The sequence below is a fragment of the Ornithorhynchus anatinus genome, chromosome 16, assembly GCF_004115215.2.
Source record: "Ornithorhynchus anatinus isolate Pmale09 chromosome 16, mOrnAna1.pri.v4, whole genome shotgun sequence".
Taxonomy (NCBI): Eukaryota; Metazoa; Chordata; class Mammalia; order Monotremata; family Ornithorhynchidae; genus Ornithorhynchus; species Ornithorhynchus anatinus.
In genome coordinates, this window is record NC_041743.1 from 41,800,409 (window position 1) to 41,821,623 (window position 21,215).

Here is a 21,215-nt window from a genome sequence, read left to right on the forward strand (position 1 = left end):
CCAAGTGCTTAGTACAGTGTTCTGCACATAGTAAGGCGCCCAATAAATAGGATTGAATGAATGTAGTCTCTTCCCACGTGGTGATTACAATCTAGTGGGGGAAGCCACACATTAAACAGTTTACAAACAATGGGATTCCTAGCACCATGCTAGGTCAAGGGCACCGCTGAATTGCTGTTCCACTTGTGTGTGTGTTGGAGGGGGGTGTTATTGTATTTGAGGGAAGTGGTCCCCACTGACCCCAGCCCCTGTGGGGAGGGCCTGGGCCTATCCCTTTAAGAGCTGCTCATTTGATCTCTGCGCTAGGTGCAGAGAAGAGTGTTGAAAATCACATGACCATCCCCAGGGAGCTTCTGCTTATTCTGGGCTCCATTAAAGGGGCAGACACGTTTACCCAAGCTGAAATTGCTTCCCCTCATCCCCTTTCCACCAGATGATGGAAAATAGATGCTCCAAGCCCTGGGACGCGGGGAGGTTATTAATAACAATAATAATGATAATAATACTTGTGATATTTGTTAAGTGCTTACTATGTGCCAGGCACTATACTAAGCCCTGGGGTGGATGCGAGCAAATCGGGTTGGACTCAGTCACCGTCCCACACGGGCCTACCAGTCTCGATCCCCAAAGGTAACCGAGGCCCGGAGAAGTGAAGTGACTTGTCCAAGGGCACACGGCAGGCAACGGGGATGTGTTGTGGGTGTGTCCACAGTGAGACTTCGCGCAATGCAATCGAGGCTGGACGGTCAGTAGCCTGACATTGTCCCTCCTCCAGTCGAGCTTGGGTGGGTGGGTGGGGCGCAGTGAAGAACCCGTGGGAAAGTAGAGGTACCGGGATTGAGGAGCCAGGGTGGGGTTGGGCCTGGGCTGGTATCCCATCCGATCCCTCCCCTCTCTCTCCCTACCCTCCGCCGGGCCCCATCGGGACTGACTCAGTGCCGGATTAGGTGGCTCTCCTTGTCGGGCCCATCAGTCGGTTTGGCTTTAACTCTGGGGGCAGCTCTCCCACCCTCCCCAGGAGAAGGGTGGGTCTTGGGGAGCATGAATTTAAAGAAGGATACCCAAGACTCGAGACTTTGAGCTCGTTATGGGCAGGGAATGTGTCTGTTGTAGTGTCCCAACCGTTTAGCACAGTACTCTGCATAATAGTAAGTGCTCACTAAGTACGACTGACTTGACTTTTTAGCTGAGTGTTTGGATGCTGCTCCAGCCTCCCCCTTCTTCCTTCTCTCCCTCCTCTCCCCTCCCCCTTCCCCCTAGGTTCTGCCAAGTCCGAGAACAAGCAGCGGCTCAGTGTGTCCGGCCCGTCGGGGGACGAGCTCCAGGACAATGTCTTCTTCCCCAGCAGCCGTCCACCCCACCTGGAGGAACTGCACATCCAGGCCCAAGAAGGTCTTCGCTCTCTGCAACACCAAGGTGCCTGCGCTTTCCCCTCCCCGCTTCTCCCTCTTCGGACCCTGATTCCTGCCCTTTACAGCTGCACTCCCTGTACCCGAGGGGGCTCTCCTTGCTGAGGCAAACCAGGCTCAAGTGCCCAGGGCCTCTCCATTGCCTCCTGCCTTGCTGAGTTAATATTAATAATAATGGTATTTGTTAAGCGCTTACTATGTGCCGGCACTGTTCTAAGCGCTGGGGTGGATACAAGCAAATCGGAGTGGACACAACCCCTGTCCCATGGTGGGTTCACAACCTCAATCCCCATTTTACAGATGAGGTAACTGAGGCCCAGCAAAGTGAAGTGACTTGCCCAAAGTCATACAGCAGACAATGGCAGAGCTGGGATTTGAGCTCCTCTCCCTCCAGCCTCCCTCCCCCAGTTGGACAGAGGCAGGCCTGTAGGTCACTCTGAACTCAGAGAGCCTGAGCCCCTTGGGCTCTGGAAGGGGAGGGGTCAAGGCTGGGCAGTTCTGGCCAAGGAAAGGGGCAGAACAACAGGATGCCAGTGGGCACCCCCTCCTCTTTCCCCATCCCCAGCCCTGAAAAACAGCATGGGCTTGGCAGTCAGAAGGACCTAGTTCTAATTCCGCTTATCTGCTGTGTGGCCTTGGGCAAGGCACTTCACTTCTCTGGGCCTCAGTTACCTCATCTGTAAAATGGGGAATAAGACTGTGAACCCCATGTGGGACAGGGACTGTGTCCAACCCGATCAGCTTGTGTCTACTCCGGCACTTAGAACAGTGCTTGACACATAAGTAAGCGCTTAGTAAATACCATCATCATTATTACTATTATCTCCCCTCGGGGTGTCCAGGGGGCTGGTCCATTGTCCCTATCGCACCAGTCTATCCCCACCCTCCACCCATCTTCAGTGGTCCTGAACTCTGCCCTTTTAACTTTCAGAAAAACAGAAGCAGAACAAGGGTGGCTGGGAGCGCGGAGACACGGAGAGCATCCAGGTGAGTGGTGCCGCTCTGTCCCAGCACGGACTTGGAAGCCACAGGGCCCTGGGGAAATGCCTTCGCCCCCATGACCACACTCACATTCCTCTTCCCCCCCAACCTGGGTCCCCCAGCTTCACCACCCCTCCCCACCTTGCCTGTTGCCCCCGGCCGCTCTCCGGCTCCCTAGCCGCGGGTGCTCCCGAGCCATCCCCAGGCTGAGCTGCTTCTTTCCACCCCCCCGACCCCCGCAGTCTTCTCAGGTGGGCCCCGAGGACGACAACATCTCCTTCTGCAGCCAGAGCACATCCTGCAACACCGACACCACTTCCGAGGACGCCCTGTCCATCCGCTCCGAGATGATCCAACGCAAAGGTGCTGGGCGGCCTCTGCCCCGGCCCGGTCCTTCCCACAGGGCGGAGTTCTCGGGGTCCCCTGGGAAGAGCCCCCGTGGGTCTGGGCAGGACGGCCCCCATTTCCCTGACTGCCAGTCTTTACCCTCAGAACCGGCATCTTAGGTGACCCTGGGTGAACCCTAAATAATCATTTGTTCAGCACTGTAAAGCACTATGTGCCAGGCACGGTTCTAAGCGCTGGGGTAGATACAAGGAAATCGGGTTGGACCCAGTCCAGGTCCCTCATGAGGCTCAGTCTTAAACCCCATTTTACAGATGAGGTAACTGAAGCCCCGAGAAGTAACTTGCTATAGGCCAAGCACCGTGCTAAAGCGCCGGGGCAGGTACAACACATTCGGGTCCCACAGGGGGCTCTGATATGACGGAGGTCTCCTCTAACCCCTTCCCACCCGCCTTGCAGGCTCCACCTTCCGGCCCCATGACTCGTTCCCCAAATCGTCGGGGAAGTCCGGGGGACGGCGTCGGCGGGAGCGGAGGAGTACGGTGATGGGGCTGCCCCAGCACGTGCAGAATGAGCTGGGTAAGTGCGGCGGGGAGGGGGCCCCGGGGGCGGCAGCCGAAGTGTGCCAGCGGAAGTGCCGCCCCACCGACTCGCTCTTTCCGCCTCTCTTCCCGCCCGCAGGCTGGAGGAACGCCCGGGACCCCGGCGGTCACCGCGGCCCCGGCCAGAGGAGCGTCCCCCGCCCGGCTCGCCCCGGCCCCCGCACCTGGCCAACGGGCAGGCCGAGGGCGAGGCCGTGCGCATCCCACGGTGGACGGCCGGCTGGCGATGCCGGGGGCGGGGGGCCCGGGGCCCGGGTGTCCCTGCAGGCGCTGGAGGTCGGCGGGGAGTCGGAGGCGGCCCTGCAGCGCCACATCGAGCGGCTCTACTACGACGACAGCCTCGTGGGGCGCAAGACGGCGGCCAAGCTGTCGCCCCAGGTCCGGCCCAAGTCGCTGGCCGTGCCCGGGATGACCACGGCCGGGCCGTCCCCCTCGGGCCCCCGAGCCCGGCCATGTCCATCTCGCCCCAGGGCACCTACCTGTCCAAGATCATCCCCAACGCGGTGCTGCCTCCGACGGTGGACGTGGTGGCCCTGAGCCGCTGCAGCGTGCGCACCCGAGCCGCTGCAGCCTGGTCTCCAGCCCGGCCTCCGTCCACTCCCTCTCCCGCTTCTCCGCCTTGGGCCCTGCAGCCGCCGGGCCTCCTCCTCCAGCGACAACTGGAGCCACTCGCAGTCGACGGAGACCATCGTGTCCGACGGCTCGACCCTCTCCTCTCGCGGGGCTCGGAGGCCGGGGCGAGGGGCCGCCCGGGCAGCGCCGGGGAAGCGGAGGAGGGGGCCGAGGAGGCCGGAGCACGGAGCGGCGGCGCCCTCTGCGGCGGATCTCAGGTACGCGGCCGGCCCCGGCTACAGTGCCGGCGGCGCAGCGGATGGCTCAGACACGGCCAGCATCCAGAGCGGCCACTCCTCAGCCCGGAGCGTGTCCTTGCGCAAGCTGAAGCGCGCGCCCGCCCCGCCCCGCCGGACCTACTCCCTGTACCAGCGGGACGCCTTGCCCGACGGGGCCCTGGGGCCGTCCCCCAAGTCCGAGCGGAAGGGCCCGCAGCCGCAGAGGGGCCCGATGGCGGGGGAGGCTGCCGCGGGGACGGGCCCCCCCGCCCCTGGCTTGTCCCCTGCCGGCTCCCAGCGCCCCCCGGCTCCCCAGCGCACCCTGTCCCCTTCCAGCGGCTACTCCAGCCAGAGCGGCACCCCACTCTGCCCCTCAAGTTGTTGGCGGCGCCCGGGGCCTCTCCGGGCAAGAGGCGGCCCCAGCCCCAGAAGCCCGAGCGGGTGTGCTCCTTACAGTCCCCCGGGCCGTCGGTCTCCTCGTCCCTCACCTCCCTGAGCTCTTCCTCCTCTGACCCGGCGCCCCCAGACGGGGGTACTTCCTCAGCCCCAACCGGGCCCCCCCGGGTCTCCGCCAGCCCCGCCTCCCAGTTTGTCATCCCCCCGCACCCCAAGGTCCCGGCCCCCTTCTCCGCCTCCTTCCAAGCCCAAGGGCTCCGCTCCGGCTCCAACTCCTCCGGCGGTCCCGGCCTCCGCCCCCGCCCCGTCCCCACCCCTCGGGGGTCACCGGCTCCCGGCAGAGCCACGGGGCTCCCCCGGCGACCTCCAAGGGTGCGTCCCCCCGCCCTCCCCCCTCCGTCTCACCACCCACCCCCTCCGCCTTCCAGGAAGACCGAGGGGGAAGCGGCAGGCCCTCCCGCCGCCCCCCAGGAGGTGAACGGGGAGATGTCCCAGGACCCCAGTTGGCCCCCTCCTCCTCCCCCGGCCCCCGACGAGCAAGACCTCACCATGGCGGACTTCCCTCCGCCGGACGAGGCCTACTTCTCCACCCTGCCCCTCCCGCCGGCCGAGGGGCCGGGGCCCACAGTGCCTGAACCCCCCGCGGCCCCCGAGCCCGGTGCCGCCTCGCGCTCCCTCTCCGCCACCGTCTCGTCCCCGGCGGGCGGGCCCCGGGCCGAGCCCGGCCGGGAGGCCGGGGGCCGGGGTCGGGGCGGCCCGGCGCCCAAGGAGGACGCCGGCCCGCCCGTCGTCACGCCCTCCCTGCTGCAGATGGTGCGGCTGCGCTCGGTGGCCGTCGAGGGGCAGGCCGCGCCGCCCTCCGCGCCCGGCCAGGGGCAGGCGGCCCCCCAGAAGCCTCTGCGGAAGGCCTTGTCCGTGCGGGGCTGCCCGCCCTCCCGGGACCCCGTGCCTTCCCACCCGCTCCACGCTGCCGTGCGCCTCGAGGCCTCGGGCCTGCCTCCCGACGAGGGGCCCCGGGCCAATGGGCGGCCGACGGAGGCGGAGGCCTCCCCGCCGCCCAAGTCTCAGGCCACCACCGCCAGCTTCATCTTCGCCAAAGGGGCCAAGAAGCCGCCGGCCCAGTCGCCCGCGTCGCCCCAGGCCCCGGCCGACCTCCAGCGCCACCTGGTGGCCGAGCTGCGGAACTTCTCCGAGCGGCGGCCCTCGCCGCAGAAGCAGCCCGGCAAGGCCGCCCCGCCCGTGGCCCGCAAGCCCTCGGCCGGGGCCCCCCGGGCCTCCCCCCAGGCCTCCCCGCCCAACGGCCACCGGCCCCCCGGAGAGGTCAGGACTAGGCCGCAGGTGGCGGAGAACGGCGACGCTGTGCAGCCGGGCGGCCCTCCCGTGCCAGGTAGGGTGCGGGGAAGGTCCTGCCGGCCCCCCCTGCCCTCTTGACCCTTCTCCCCTCCCTGGCCCTCGGAAAGGGCCGGGCCTTGGGATCCGACCCCCCTGCCGGGGCACGATCCATCCCACCCGAGATGGGGGTGGAGGAAGATGGGGTCTGGCGGGCGGGGGCATCCCACTGGCGAAAAACGAAACCCCGGGCACCCGAAGCCGTCTTCCAACCCCTTGCGGTGGCTCCTGGGAAACCCACACCTCTAAGCAGGCCTTTTTATCACGGTATTTTTGAAACACTCACTCTCCTTCAAATACTGTTCCGAGTCCCCGGCCGGAGGAGACTGTCCTCTTGGAGCAGCCCCGGAGCAGCAGGAGGGTAGCTTTCTTCCGAGATGAGAAGCCCAGAGCGGTTTTAACCCACCCACCACCTTGATGTTTGACCGCCAGAGTAGACTGCTGAGGCACTTCCCGTCTTCCAGAGGGTTTAAATACCATTGATTGATCGGCTGATTGGAGACAGGCCTGGGGCGAGGGGAGGGAATGGATCGACCCCTCCTGCCCACCGCCCTTCTCAACCCCCACTCCTCACCTTTCTTTGACCAGACAAATGGAAAAGGGCCGCCTGACCGCCCGGCGCTGGTACTGCTGACCAATCGCAGGAACACAATCTCTCTCAGGGACCTACGCAGGTCAGAGGATGAGGGGAGAACTGGACACTTTCAACAATAATAAAGAGGAAGAAGACTCCAGCCTTAGCCTCCGACGGCCTTCGGTATTTATGCAAACACGGTGTCGGTTTCCCCTTCTGAAATAATGCAGCTTTATTTTGTACGGACTCCAAGCCCGGACCCCGACCCCCCTGCCCGCCTCGGGGGTGGGGGTGGGGGGTGGTCTCCTGCGACCTCAACCCTTGACGCTCCGTTTGCTGATTTTGGCGGGCGAGGCGGGAGGGAAGGGGCGCAGGCACGGCCGGACGCCTCCAGAACGCCATTCCGTGTGGGGTTTATTTTATCTTTCTTTCCGCCCCCCTTTTTGTTGAGAAATGTGTTTGGTTCTTTTTTTCCCCTTTCTGATGTTTGAGAGAATGAGCTCTGTAATCATGCACATACCAAGAGTCCGGAATCAAAGCACTTTTCAAAGCCAACTGCACCCGGCCCCAGGAGGGCCTTCTGGACATCCACCCCTAGGTCCTACCTGATGCCATCTCGCTGGGGCCCGGGCCTCGCCCCGGCCCACTCCCCTGGACGGGCCTGTTTACATAGCAGCGCGGGATCCAGAGCGGCCTCCTCCATCCTGGCTCGACTGGTCGGCGGCGTTCTTGTGGACCTTGGGGGACACTGGCTGGACGGAGGGTGGGTGCCACGCTGGCAGCTGCAGGAAGAAGAGGGTATGTGGGACCCAAAGCACAAAAGGTGTGGGAAGGGGAGTAGCCCTTGCCATGCCTCACCTCTCCACGAGCCACCCTGCTGTTTCTCAGCTGTCAGGCCCACGGTGATGGAGCCCCGCGTGTGGCGGGGAGGGTGGGCTCACTCGGCCTTTGTGAGAGCTGGGGTTGAGGCAGAGAAGGGAGGGTTGGAGGTAGATCTGGAGGGAAGTGGCCAGGACTTAGGGGGAGAGACCCAAGAGGGAGGGTGGTCCCCTCCCCCTCCCCCCAAGGTTGCCCGGAGTGTTTTTCCAACCGCCTCCCCATCCTTCAGGCCACAGCTGATCAGGGCAATGGCCTCCACCTCCTTTGGGGAAGGTGGGATGGAGGAAGAAGGGAAGGCCTTGCAATGAAGCTGGGAAGGGGGGCAGTCTAGTGTGACTAAACTTATCCCCTCTGGCTCAACCCTGGGGGCAGTGTTGAAGCTGTTTGAAGCACATGCTTGAGTCTGGAATGATGCTGATTGATACCTCAGTGGGAAAATGGAAATCTGAAACCCCCAGGTCTGGTGTTGAAAGGGAGGGAGGATACACAGAGAGGGGCTTAAAGCCCCAAACAGCCCAGCTTGTTGATTAGCAGTGGACCAGGCTCCTCCCCGCACCAACACTCCAACTTTTGACCCTATATCCAATTACTGAGCGAGGGCAAGCTTCGGTCCAAGCCTTTCAGGGGAACTCTAGGAAGGTCTCCCCAAGCGTTCTTGAGCTGCAAACCAATGTCCTTTACTATTCTCCTGTGAGCATTTCACTGCTTGTTGGCAGGTGCCAGGGGCAGAACTAGCCTGGGGCCTGCTGGAACAGGAGAGAATTGACCACTGCTGTGTGCACTGCCCTGGTCCCTCCATCCTAGTTGTGGTAGGATGAGGGAAACCCCCCCCGGGGGGCACCCCGTCTCCCCTACTCACCCAGTCCTCTTTCTGTTACTTGAGCCACGGACCCTCGGCCAGGGGCACCTCTGAGCACATCTGGTGGCTTCGGCCTCTCCTGGCTTGGACGGGGGCAAGGTGGTTGGGGAAGGGTGGGGAAAGATGTCTCCGCTTTCCCCTCCTGTGGAACCAAGCTGGATATAGCACTATCCAAGAGACCAAAAGCCTCTGATTTTTATGTCTATTTCTTGTTCTGTAGAAAAGTTAGATATAAAGATATATATACATATATATATATTTCTTTAAACTTTGGGTCATGCTTTGATTTGATTGTAAAAAACACAAACAACAAAACACCACCATAAAACTCAGCCCATCTGCCTTGGAAACCTTCCAGACTCAATGAAAAAACTGTACGTGTCTCATTTCAAAGATGTTAAAGATTCTATGATTAAAACTTGGTCATCGCTGCCTCTTTTTGAACAAAGGGGGAAGTGGCCGGGGGCTGGGAGGGAAGTCACCCGCCCACCTTGTCGGGTCTAGCTGTCCAAACTGCAAGCAGCCGGGCCCACCCGTCCACTTCGGAGCAACGAGAAGGTGGCTGGCGCGGGGCCGGGGAATAGCCGTCACCTTTCTTGAAGGGGGCAAAAAGTCACCTAGCAAGTAGCCACACCGCCGCTGTACAATTTGGAAACCCTGACTCATCAGCTCTGGGGCTGGACACCAACGCCGGTTCTCCACAGGCGCAGACCTTCACCAACACACCCAAAGTGCTCTTGGCTGGACACTTTTATTTTGTTTTATTACAGGGATGATTCAGGTTAAGATGCATTAGAGGGAGGCTCCCATCCTCTTAAAAAATAATAAAAGAAATCCAATACACCACGATGAGGCTATGAATCCACACCAGACTCAGGGAGGGGAAGCAGGCAGAGTTGGGGCTGACACAAGCCCCTGAGTCAAAAGAGACCAACAGGACCTCTCCTCTCCCAACCTGGAGGCAGAGCGCTATGGAAGGGCCAGGGTACTGAATCCCCTGATCCCCCATCTTCTTCCTGGGAGACAGCCATCTTTTCCAATCGCTCTTTCAGGGACCCGCCTTCTCTGCCTTGCCGGGCCCCACTTTTTAGCGGTCAGGAGCTGTAATTAGCTCGCTCCCGACGCCAGAGCCGAGCCGGAGGCGTAGCCCAAGCCGCAAAGCTGGGATCCTCTGGGGGTGGCTCGGGAGTGGGTATTTTTCTGATTTGAAAATCCACAGTGTTTCTTAGGTTTTATAATTTTTTCCCCAGTTACACCGAAATCAGATATCTCCTCAGTCAGCTGAGGAGTCCACCGGTTCCCTCCGGTCAGCCCCTCTGAAGGGGTCAACAGGATGATAGGTGGCTGGATCAAGCCCCCCAACCTCCCGCCCCGGGGTAGCCCCTGCTGAGCCCCATCCTCTGATAACCGTAATGCTCAGAGCCCCTGGCCAGAGGGGTGTCTCCAACTCAACTTGGGACATTCAAATGTGGAGTCCCAGTGCCAGGGGAGGGCCAGTGGACGGGAGACGGGAGAAGGAACAGACAGCAAGATGGCAGCAGGTGGAGGGGGGGTGGAGGGAGAGGCTGCGCGCTCGTTAGCTGATGCTCCCCCCCTTCAGGGATCGACACGAGACGCAGCCCAGCTTGGTTATGAAGTTGGTTTGCTTCCACTGGGCGACGCAGTCCTCTGAGATCTTAAAGTCAGCCTGGGGACAACCGGGGAGGAAGGTGATGTGAAGGGCCCCTGAGGAGGAATTCCTGAGGAGGGCCCTCCCTGCCCTCCATGAGCCCACCTGCATACTCCGCCTCCTCCCCCGCCCTCCCTGGAGCTTGTTTCTATTAACCCCTTGGTGTATTTTGTTCTGCAGATGGACTGGTACTCATTGTACAGTGTTCTGCAGTAAAATGCTCAATAAATCCCCTTGATTGATTGACTGGAAGGGGTTTTCTGCTGAGACTTTTCATCTTGAGCCCCTGAGCTGCGAACCCAAAGTTTATCCCTCCTCCCCAAACCCCGCTAGGGTCAGGACTGGGGTCTAGTGATGGAAGGTAGCTGTGACTTTATACCTGCAGTTTCTCGAACACTTTCTTCTTGGGCTTGAGCTCATCGTCCGGCTGGCCGTTCTCGTAGCCCTCGACAAACACCCGCTCCCCCGGGGATGAGCCGGGCGGAGGGTCCAGGGGTTCCACCTGACGGTTCTCCCCGTCTCTGGGAAGAGATGCAACACACCGGTTGTTAGGAGAGGATGACCCCTCCCTCCCTACCTCTCTCCCCGGCGCCCCTACCCAGCTGTACTTCTATACACATCCTAGAGAAAGTCACCCCCAACCCTTGGGGGTGGGAAGTAAACTGGGCACCCTGTATTACAACAGGTTCGAAACAAGAACAGGAGGGGGAATTTGTTCCAAACACCAAAATCTGCTTGCTGCTTCCCAGCCTACCCAAATGCAGGCTTCTCAAAGGCCTGGGTCAAATCCGTAACAATAATAATAATGATAACTGTGGTATTTGTTAAGTGCTATGTGCCAGGTACTGTACTAAGCGCTGGGGTGGATACAAGCAAATTGGGCTGAACACAGTCCCTGTTCCATATGGGGCTCCTGGTCAAACCGCATTTTACAGATAAGGTAACAGGCACAGAGAAGTGAAGTGACTTGTCTGAGGCCACATAGCAGACAAGTGGCAGAGCCGGGATTAGAACCCATGACCTTGTGAGTCCCAGGCTCGTGGTCTATCCACTATCCACGGGGTCCACAATGATCCAAATGGAGAGAGCAGATGTGAGTTCCTGGCTCTCCTCTGGTCCCCTTGGCCGTGGATGGAGCCCACCGGGGCGGGGGCACTCACGTGGAGGCGCAGAGCAGCATGCCCTGTGACTCGACTCCCCTCATCTTCTGAGGTTTCAGGTTGCACAGCAGCACCACCAGCCGGTCCTGTAGCTCCTCCTTGGGCACAAACTGCACCAGGCCACTGACCACCGTCCGCGGCTCCGCTTCCCCCACGTCTATCTTCTCCAGGTAGAGGGTGTCGGCGTCCGGGTGCTGCCAAGCCAAAGACCAACGCTGGTCCCAGCCCACATGGGCAGGACACCACCTCACTCCCCGACTCGGCCGGGCCTGTTCCTCCAGGGAGAAGGGGCTGGCCCTGCCAGCTGCGGACACCCTGACCCTCACCCCTTGGGGTCACCTGAGTTCCCCTTGCCTCAGGTCTCTGGCTGCAGGAGTTCCAGATAACCTCTGAGAAATTCTCCGCTTTTATGTGTGACTCTGGATTCCGGGGGAGATAAGCCTAATGGCTCCTTCAGGGGCAGAAAGGATCTGGGGCCCAGAGACCACAGAAGCTGCCTGAAACAGAAGACAATCATGTCTCCTGCTTTTGAGACTTTGAAAGGCCCCCCACCATGACCTTGGTTAGGTTCCTCTGTCCCACCTTGGGCCTGGGGGGTGGGGGAGGAGAATTTTAGCCTGGAGGCCTGCTGACATGACAGCATAGAGCCGGGGAATGCGGAGAGGCAATAGCTTGGAGCCAGGACAAGGTGCTGGATTAAGGAGTTTGGAAGATCACGCTCATGTAGCAATAAAACCAGGGTGGATAGAAAAGGTTCTGCAAACCCACAGGGCCCAGGGCCCTGTTGCACAATCTCTTCTCTCCCCCTACCCCTTGCTCTCCGCTTCCCTCCTTGAGCTGTTCTCCCCAAGGGAGGGCAAAGTGACAGTGGAATGATGTACGGATAAGATCCTGGAACTAGTTTGAACCAGACACTGAGGAACGCAGGGTCAGATGTGATGGGTAAGCAGGGCTTCTCCCTCATCTCCTCCACTTCTGCTGGCTCAGAACGGAGCTTGGTTGCTAAGCTGGATGGTTTTCTGGGCAGAGGCCGGGCCGGGTATACCAAACACCTAGGACGCTCTGGATGACCTTAGGTGAGTCACTTTCCCTCCCGTGAGGGGAACAGATCATTCCCTGCCTCCTGTCTGCCTCCCCTGGATGCAACAGGAACCGGATCACCAACAGGGAAAGGAATTAGAAGCGGCTTCCCCTGGAGTCCAAGTTCCTCAGGAGCAGAGGCCCGCATCTCGCTTAATAGGGGTCAGACTGACGAAAGAGCGGGAGAGCGGATGGGTGGCAGCCAAGCCCTCTTGGCCAAGGGGCTGTTGACGTGTGCCCTCCCCGCCTCCTCGCTTTTAGCAGACACCCGGTGCCTGACACGTACCTTCTCCACACTGACCACTTTCCCCACCCGGATATCTAGCCGGGACGGGATTACTTCCTCCGGCTCGGAATTCTTGCCAGATCCTTTCGCAACTGGTTCTGGGGAGGAGAGGAGAGTGATGGGGAGAGAACTTGTTTGGTATCTCTCTGATCCCTGCTGGATAGAGGGCCCACTGGGTTGGAGAGGGCCTGGGTGGGGACTCTTGGGGCTGTGCTCTGTTCAACAATAAGGAAGCGTTTGCAGCTGCTGCCTCTTCAGTGCAGGAGTAGAGCCAAAATACTTCAATTCCCAGCATTCATTTGACCAGAGAGAACTGCATGCTGGGCTCAGGGAGGGGGGTGGGGGCCACTGGAGAATATTCCTGCCTGTTTTGGAAAAGCAGAGAGGGAGAAAGCCAGGCAGCATCTATTCAGCACGGTCTGAGGACACCCAAGGTTTACCAGGCAAGTGGGCAAACAGCACCAGTGCCTGATTTTGTTGTCAGCTCTTGGCACTGCCCCTATATTGGCAGGCTAGAACAGGATCCTGCCTCCTTCCCAACAACCCTGAATGCCCCAGTGCCCTTCCCTACCCCGGCCCCTCAACTTACTCTGCTTTGATGGGTCGGGGTAGGCAGCACTGGAGAGTTTCTTCAGGGCTGGTGTGTTAAACTTCTCCCGGATGGGGTCCAGGAGCTTGTTCAGGGCCACTTCCACCGAGTTCTTCAGATCCCCCGGGTGCACCACCTGCCACAGGGGGTGTGTGTGGGTGGTGGTGAGGCAGGGGCTCCCCGGGGAGTGTGGCGACGTACACTTTCTAAGGTCAGGGACCATGTCTTCTCCCTGCTTTCCCCTCAGCGCCCGCGGCAGAACTTTGTACAGACTGTGCCGCACTCGGAAACGTCAGCTGCCCGGAACCGGAATACTGCATGCCAACACCTGTCCGGACTTGCGTCATCGGCACCGTGGTGCAGCTCGGCCCCCTCTCCCCGCCTGCCGGCTTCTCTCCCAACCTCACCTGATCCGCAAAGTCCTTCTCCAGGTCTGGGTAAACCGTGTAGGTCTTGTTCCCTCCCCACTTCTCATCGCGGAGGATCACAAACTCTGTGGCAAACAATGGATGGATCACAGGCTCACTCCAGGTCTCACCCGGCCCAGGGGTCAGAGCAGAGAAACGGGGTGGTCATGGCCTCGGAGATTATCTGGACATTTGGGGCCCGGGAGCTGTGTGGTAGCAGGGTCTGGTCTTCGCCAGTCAAGCTCACCTCTCAGGCCTCAGTGGATCCATCCCTTTCCTGAGAGACAGCGAGGGCCTCACCTGACTTGAGCGGAAAGAGGACGTGCTTGATGAAGGACAGGACTCCGTTGGTCTCGATGTTTCCTGGTTCACAGAAGGCTTTCTTCAGCTTCTTCTTCACATCCTCCTTCCGATCTAGGAGATCGATCTTGGACTCCTGCAACCAGAGTGGGGGAAAGGGGATGACTTGGCAGAAGGAAAAAACAAGCACATTCCACCGATACCAAAGTAGAGGTCCTTCCTCTTACTTTAGACTCCCCACAGTGGTCCCTGGATCTTACCCTCAAGGGGAAATAGACGATGCTCATTTTGGCTTGCTCTCTATGCTCGAGTGGACAAATGTCACATAACAGACCCAGGAAAATTCCCACAATAGGAGGGACGGAGCAGGAGTGAGGAATTACCAGGCAGTCCCGTATACAATGCCGCTCAGCAGGAAGACAAAGACCGCAAAGCCTAATGGAAATATCACGGCACATGGAGTCGGGAGACCTGGATTCTAGTCCCAGCTCTGTCACTCGTGTGCTGTGTAAGAGCTTAGTACAGAGCCCCACACATAGTAGGTGCTCATTAAATACTCTCAACTGACTGAATGGCTGGATTGGCAGTCACTTGTCCCGTTGCTAGGGCAGGACCCCTAGGGACCTTCCTGTAGTGCCCTGGTCCCCTTCTTCCTTTCCCACTTCCCTTCCTGCAGGGAATTTACCACCCGGAGCTCAGGAGTCACAATCTAAAAACCAACCTCTTCGGAAGAGCTCATTTTGCTGCCAGTCAATCCGGGGACCATCGGGTTCATCAGGTGGACTCGCTTCGAGTAGCCCAAGGCGGGGAGGTACTGAAGAAAGAAAGAAGGCGGAGAGAGGGAGCCCCGTTTACTTTATTCCATCAGCTCAACACCTTAGTAACTGATCTCTGTAGGGTCCCGGGCAGATGTGGGGGGCACAAGAAAGCAGGGTCTGCCCCTCCACGTCAGGCCTAGAAGCCCTGAGCACTGCTGCCTATTCCACTTTGTTCCCAAGAAACTGGCTTCTTCAAGGACAGGGGAAAGCGGGACCTTAAGGACCAGGTTGATCCCCACCCTGTCATAGACAAGGGCAGTTGCAATCTGGTCCCCCTTTGACCCCTGTCCCACTAAACAGGGTGATCCTGCTCAAACCCCATGGAGGTGACCCAGTCCTGGGACCCCATCGTTCTGGGAAAGACAAACTGAAATTGCCACCAAGTCCAGCATCAGTGGTAATCACAAATAATCGACAATCTCAAAGGAGGATCTAAGAAGCCTCCCCAGTAAAGACCTTGATGAAGTTTCAGAGCCACATTTCTCTGATGCCCCAACCCCTAGTGAGATTCGCTCTTGCTGGGCCCTGCCTTCTGTTCTTCTTTATTTTGGGAAAGTTCTAAATGAACCTATTGGGCTTTCCCATTAGTACACAGAGAAGCAGTGTGGACTAGTTCCGCTCTCTCTGCCGCCTACCTCCTCACCGTCCCTCCGTCTCGCCTATCCCGCCGTCGACCCCTGGGTCACGTCCTCCCGCGGTCCCGGAACGCCCTCCCTCCTCACCTCCGCCAAACTGATTCTCTTTCCCTCTTCAAAACCCTACTTAAAAATCACCTCCTCCAAGAGGCGTTCCCAGACTGAGCTCCTCTTCCCCCTCTACTCCCTCTGCCATCCCCCCTTTACCTCTCCGCAGCTAAAGCCTCATTTTCCCCTTTTCCCTCTGCTCCTCCACCTCTCCCTTCCCATCCCCACAGCACTGTACTCGTCCGCTCAACTGTATATATTTTCGTTACCCTATTTATTTTGTTAATGAATTGTACATCGCCTCGATTCTATTTAGTTGCCATCGGTTTTTACGAGATGTTCTTCCCCTTGACGCTGTTTATCGCCATTGTTCTTGTCTGTCCGTCTCCCCCGATTAGACTGTAAGCCCGTCAAACGGCAGGGACTGTCTCTATCTGTTGCCGACTTGTTCATCCCAAGCGCTTAGTACAGTGCTCTGCACATAGTAAGCGCTCAATAAATACTATTGAATGAATGAATAGTGGGAAGAGCCCAGGTTCGGGAATCAGAGGACCTGGGTTCTAATCCTGGCTCTGCCACATGTCCGCTGTATGACCTTGGGCAAGTCACTTCACTTGTCTGTGCCTCAGTTGCCTCACCTGTAAAATGGGGATTAAATCTTACTCCCTCTTAGACTGTGAGCCCCTGTGGGGCAGGGACCGTGTCCACCCGGCTTAACTTGTATCTGCCCTAGTGCTCCAAACAGTGCTCTTAATAAATACCATGATTATTATTATATAATTATTCCCCAAGGACTTAATGCAGTACTTTGCCCAAAGAAGGCTATCGACACATTCTATCGACTGATCAATGGACTGACAGGAGCTTACCTTTTCGGCAAAGGTGAAGATTTTCCTCTGATCCACACCTCCAAACTGGGCATCCACTTTCAGATACTCCTCGTCCAAGGCCTGGGAAGAGAAACCCAAGAGTGAAAACCACTCAGCCACCTACTAGGAAAAAGAAAAACTACTGAGAATGGATAGATGGACCTATCCCAATTGTCCAGTCTTGAGGAGGAGTCAGCGGGTGTTAGTACGCCCACATAAACCTCAGTCTTCCAAGCTGAGTGTCGTCTCCTTGCTCTTTTGCTCAATGGAGCTGCTGTCGCCCCTTCCCCTTTTCTCTTTGTACCTCTGTGATCTTGGGCATCTGAGATTCAAGCCGCCTTCAACCCCACAGCAATTATGTACATATCTTTAAATTATATACTATAAATTTTTTCTTTATATTAATGCCTGTCTCTCCCCTTCTGGACTTGTGGGCACAGACTGTGTCTGCCAACTCTGCAGTTCTGTACTCTCCCAAGTGCTTAGTAAGGTGCTCTGCACGTAGTCAATGCTCCGTAAACACCATCGATGGTACCTGTAGTCCTGGGTAGAGCAGACCACTCAGGAGAGGATGCTCCACTTGCTTCACCACCTCAGCCCCAGCTTTTTTGGCGTCATGCTGGGTGACCACAGAGGAAAGTCTATAAACATCCAGGGTGTATTCCCTGTAGAAGACAGGAGAGAGCAGTTATTAGCTACGTGGGGGTCAACCTCCTTCTTCCTGACTCCCTGGGTCCACTCTCGCTGCCTGGGACGGGCAGTCGGTCTGATGGCAATTTAATCTCCTGTTCCCAGGCCTTCCTCTTGCATATCCTGGAATCTCTGTGGTGGGCAGGGCCCAGAGCTTGCCAATACTGTACTGTACTGTACTTAGTACACTGCTCTGCACACAGTAAGCGCTCAATGAACATGATTGAATTAATGAGTGAATGAATGAATGAATTTGTGGGTCAGAGAGAAAGCCATCCTCAGGACTAGCTCCCTGACAGCACAGGGCCTCACTTGGATGACTCTGCAAGTCAGACCTAAATCAATCAATGGTATTTACTGAGCACCTACTATGGGCAGAGCACTGTCCTAAGCACTTGGGGGAAGGACAATACAAAAGAAGTCCGGAGGGAAATAAAAGGCAGGTGTCAAGGAGTGAGGATTTTTATACTACACAAAAACATAACCGACAGAATCGGAATGGCTGCCTCAGGGCTGTGAGACAGCTAAGGGTGGGGAGGACTGGTAAACATCTCTTCAGGCTGAGGGCCGCTGGAAAGCAGCTATCGGCCCTCCTGCTTAGAGTTCCTGGGTGGGACAGGGACACCTTTGCAGTGAGGGGTCTGGGCACCCACTTGCTGAGCTGATAGTCGGTGCCTCGGACAAACTTCAGTTTCTCCAGGGGGACCCCGATGCTCTCCAGCATGGCTTTGATCACATTCTCGTAGTAGCACGTGCGCAGTTCCAGCAGCTCCCATGGGGCTTTCATGTTGTCCAGGTAGGCGTGGAGGTCAGCAAATAGAATCGTCACCTAGAAGAGAAGGCCCAAGTGGAGCGGTCAGCTAATATAGTCTCTCGGCCGTAAGCTGGCTATGGGCAGGGAATGGGTCTACCAACTCTGCTATATTGAACTCTCCCAGGGGCTTATTACAGCACTCTGCATAAAAGCAGCCTGGCTCAGTGGAAAGAGCACGGGCTTTGGAGTCAGAGGTCATGGGTTCGAATCCCGGCTCTGCCACTTGTCAGCTGTGTGACTGTGGGCAAGTCACTTAACTCCTCTGTGCCTCAGTTACCTCATCTGTAAAATGGGGATTAAAAAACTGTGAGCCCCACGTGGGACAACCTGATTCCCCTGTGTCTACCCCAGTGCTTAGAACAGTGCTCTCTACACAGTGAGCGCTTAGCAAATACCAACATTATAGAGAAGCAGTGTGGCACAGTGGAAAGAGCACGGGCTTTGGAGTCAGGGCTCATGAGTTTGAATCCCAGCTCTGCCATTTGTCAGCTGTGTGACTGTGGGCAAGTCACTTAACTTCTCTGTGCCTCAGTTCCCTCATCTGTAAAATGGGGATTAAGACTGTGAGCCCCACGTGGGACGACCTAATTCCCCTGTGTCTACCCCAGCGCTTAGAACAGTGCTCTGCACATAGTAAGCGCTTAACAAATACCAACATTATTATTATTATTACATTAAGTTCTCAGCATGGCCTAGTGGATAAAGCACAAACCCAGGAGTCAGAAAGACTTGGGTTCTACTTCCAGCTCTGCAACCAGAGAAGCAGCTTGGCTCAGTGGAAAGAGCACGGGCTTGCGAGTCAGAGGTCATGGGTTCTAATCCTGGCGCCACGACTTGTCAGGTGTGTGACTTTGGGCGAATCACTTAACTTCTCTGTTCCTCAGTTACCTCATCTGTAAAATGGGGATCAAGACTGTGAACCCCACGTGGGACAACCTGATCACCTTGGATCCCCCCAGTGCTTAGAACAGTGCTTTGCACATAATAAACTCTTAACAAATACCATCATTATTATTATTATTGTCTGTTGTGTGACCTTAGGCATGTCATTTCACTTCTCCGGGCCTCAGTGCATCTGTAAAATGGAGATTAAGACTGAGCCCCATGTGGGACAGGGATTTGTACACACCCAGCCAGTTAGTACAATGCCTGGCAAACAGTAAGTGCTTAAAAAATACCACAGTTATTGTTACTAAGCACTTATGCTTAGTACAATACACCAGACTTATTAGACATAACAGAAGCATGAGACATGCCCACAAAGAGTTTATAGCTCTAACAGGGAAGACAGACCTATTTATAAACAGCGAAATCTGAATAAATCCAATGTTCAATCAAATATATATATGCCCATGGTGCAACGAGGTGGGTATAAATAGATGATGATAATAATGGTGATGTGAAGTGCTTACTATTTCTAAGCCCTGGAATAGGTACAAAATAATCAGATCAGACACAGTCTGTGTGCTCTGCACACAGTGTACTCAATGAATTACAGATTGGTTGACTGAATCTTCCCAAGCATTTAGTACATTGGGCATTTTATAAATAGAGAAGCAACGTGTCCTAGTGGAAAGAGTACGGGCCTGGGAGTCAGAGGACCTGGGTTCTAATCCTGGGGCTGCCAATTACTTGCTGTGTGACCATGGGGAAGTCGCTTAACTTTTATGTGCCTCAGTTTCCTCAACTTTAAAAATGGGGATTTAATCCTTCTCCCTCCAACTTAGACTGTGAACCCCATGTGGGACAGAGACTGTGTCCAACCTGAATAAGTGAATGAATGTATGATTAGCTGGTACCTACTCCAGCACTTAGAATATTGCTTGATACATAGTAAGTCTCTAACAAATACCATAAAACCAACATAAACACCAACACTACTGCTCCGAATCAGTTCTCCTCCATCACTAACAGGTCTTCCCCTCTCCCACCCACGATGGCTATTTCCAGAATTACTGGCCTCCAGCAGTAGCTCTTACCTCACATCCTGCTTTCAGAAAATCGGCGACCTTGGACATCGGCACGAAATAGGCCACATGCGGCTTGCCCGTGGTAGCTGTTCCCCAGTAGACCTTTAGCTCCCGCTCCTTCAGGATTTCCTTCAGCTTGTCTTCCCCAAGAACCTCCTGTCGGGGAACCAGAAGTCCCTGAGATCCGACTGCATCTGCTTTTGGTGCCAATGCCCTGGCTTTCGAGTCTGTTCCTGGAGATCTGGGGCACCCCTTGCAATCCCAGCTCAGGGGTCACCCTGCCTGACCTCCTGGGGTCCTGGGGCACCCCTAGCAATCCCAGGTCAGGGGTCACCCGGTCTGACCTCCTGGGGTCCTGGGGCACCCCTAGCAATCCCAGGTCAGGGGTCACCCGGTCTGACCTCCTGGGGTCCTGGAGATCCTGGGGCACCCCTTGCAATCCCAGGTCAGGGGTCACCCGGTCTGACCTTCTGGGGTCCTGGAGATCCTGGGGCACCCCAGCAATCACAGGTTAGGGGTCACCCGGTCTGACCTTCTGGGGTCCTGGGGCACCCCTAGCAATCCCAGCTCAGGGGTCACCCTGCCTGACCTCTTGGGTCCTCGTACCCCAGCCTCTGTCCTTTCCAGGAGCCTCGAAGGTGAAAAAAGGACGACTAGGCGCCTGTTGTCCCATTGTTTCCTGAACTCACGGCCAATTCCCACTGCTGGGACTCACTGCGAAAGTGCCTGGCTCTTCACAAGAGAAGCAGCATAGCTCAGTGGCAAGAGCCCGGGCTTGGGAGTCAGAGGTCGTGGGTTCTAATCCCGACCCCGCCACTTGTCAACTGTGGGACTCTGGGGAAGTTACTTAACTGCTCTGTGCCTCAGTTCCCTCATCTGGAAAATGGGGATGAAGACTGTGAGCCCCTATGGGGCAACTTGATCACCTTGTAACCTCCGCAGCGCTTAGAACAGTGCTTTGCACAGAGTAAGCGCTTAAGAAATGCCATCATCATCATCATTCACCCCACAAGGGGAGAGAGGCGTAAGTCCAAGAAGGAGGAAGAGGCTTGAGACCCAAAGCCTCGACCCCTGCATGGGAAGCCCGTCAATGGGCAGGGCCTGTCTCTATCTGTTGCCGATTTGTACAGTCCTAGCGCTCAGTCCAGTGCTCTGCACATAGTAAGCGCTCAATCAATACTACTGAATGAAGGAGCTGGGGCTCCTCCCAGGCCGGGAGCCTGAGCTCGGGAGGGCAAAGCAGGGGTGGTCCATCGCCCTGACCCACCTGCAGGTTCCTGGTGATGAGGTGCAGCTTCTCCTCGGGGCTGAGCGTGTCCCCCATTGTCCCGCACACTCTGTGCAGGGGAAATAGGGAGGATCGGGACCAGGTCTCAGGACCCGCTGCTGCCAGCTGGGTTCCCTTCCCCCTCTCCCACCGCCCCCCAACTGCCCCTGGCGTCGCTGCCCCTCAGGCCCCGCACCCCACCGGACCCCCGTCTGTCAATCACGTGGGGGCCCGCAGGGTTGCATCAGCTGGGCTCGGCGCTCAGCTAGCCCTGCCTCGCTCCGGGAGGAGCAGAGAACCGAGCGCATCGATTCTCCCCCCCCCCCTCCCCCGAGCTCGCCCCGCCGCC

General features: G+C 57.4%; 2 protein-coding genes across 2 annotated transcripts in view; one reads left to right on the forward strand and one right to left on the reverse strand.

The window, feature by feature from the left end:
• Positions 1-8,686, forward strand: part of KIAA1522 (KIAA1522 ortholog) — a 32,280-nt gene extending 23,594 nt beyond the window's left edge. The window contains 13 exon segments of the mRNA XM_029080556.2: positions 1,261-1,416; positions 2,341-2,396; positions 2,633-2,753; positions 3,195-3,314; positions 3,417-3,751; positions 3,754-3,892; positions 3,895-3,957; positions 3,960-4,074; positions 4,123-4,523; positions 4,526-4,793; positions 4,795-4,868; positions 4,871-5,950; positions 6,541-8,686. Coding sequence (XP_028936389.1) covers positions 1,261-1,416; positions 2,341-2,396; positions 2,633-2,753; positions 3,195-3,314; positions 3,417-3,751; positions 3,754-3,892; positions 3,895-3,957; positions 3,960-4,074; positions 4,123-4,523; positions 4,526-4,793; positions 4,795-4,868; positions 4,871-5,950; positions 6,541-6,563 — 2,951 coding nt within the window. The 3' untranslated portion in view covers positions 6,564-8,686.
• Positions 8,687-8,996: 310 nt separating this feature from the next.
• YARS1 (tyrosyl-tRNA synthetase 1) lies at positions 8,997-21,127 on the reverse strand. Its single transcript, XM_029080555.2, has 13 exons — positions 20,867-21,127; positions 19,609-19,755; positions 17,469-17,644; positions 16,661-16,790; positions 16,126-16,206; positions 14,477-14,569; positions 13,756-13,891; positions 13,456-13,541; positions 13,049-13,184; positions 12,460-12,557; positions 11,094-11,287; positions 10,313-10,454; positions 8,997-9,951 (listed from the first exon to the last, which is right to left on the reverse strand). The coding sequence occupies exons 1-13, from the start codon at positions 20,921-20,923 to the stop codon at positions 9,841-9,843; spliced, it is 1,587 nt and encodes a 528-aa protein (XP_028936388.1). The 5' UTR covers positions 20,924-21,127; the 3' UTR covers positions 8,997-9,840.
• Positions 21,128-21,215: the final 88 nt, after the last annotated feature.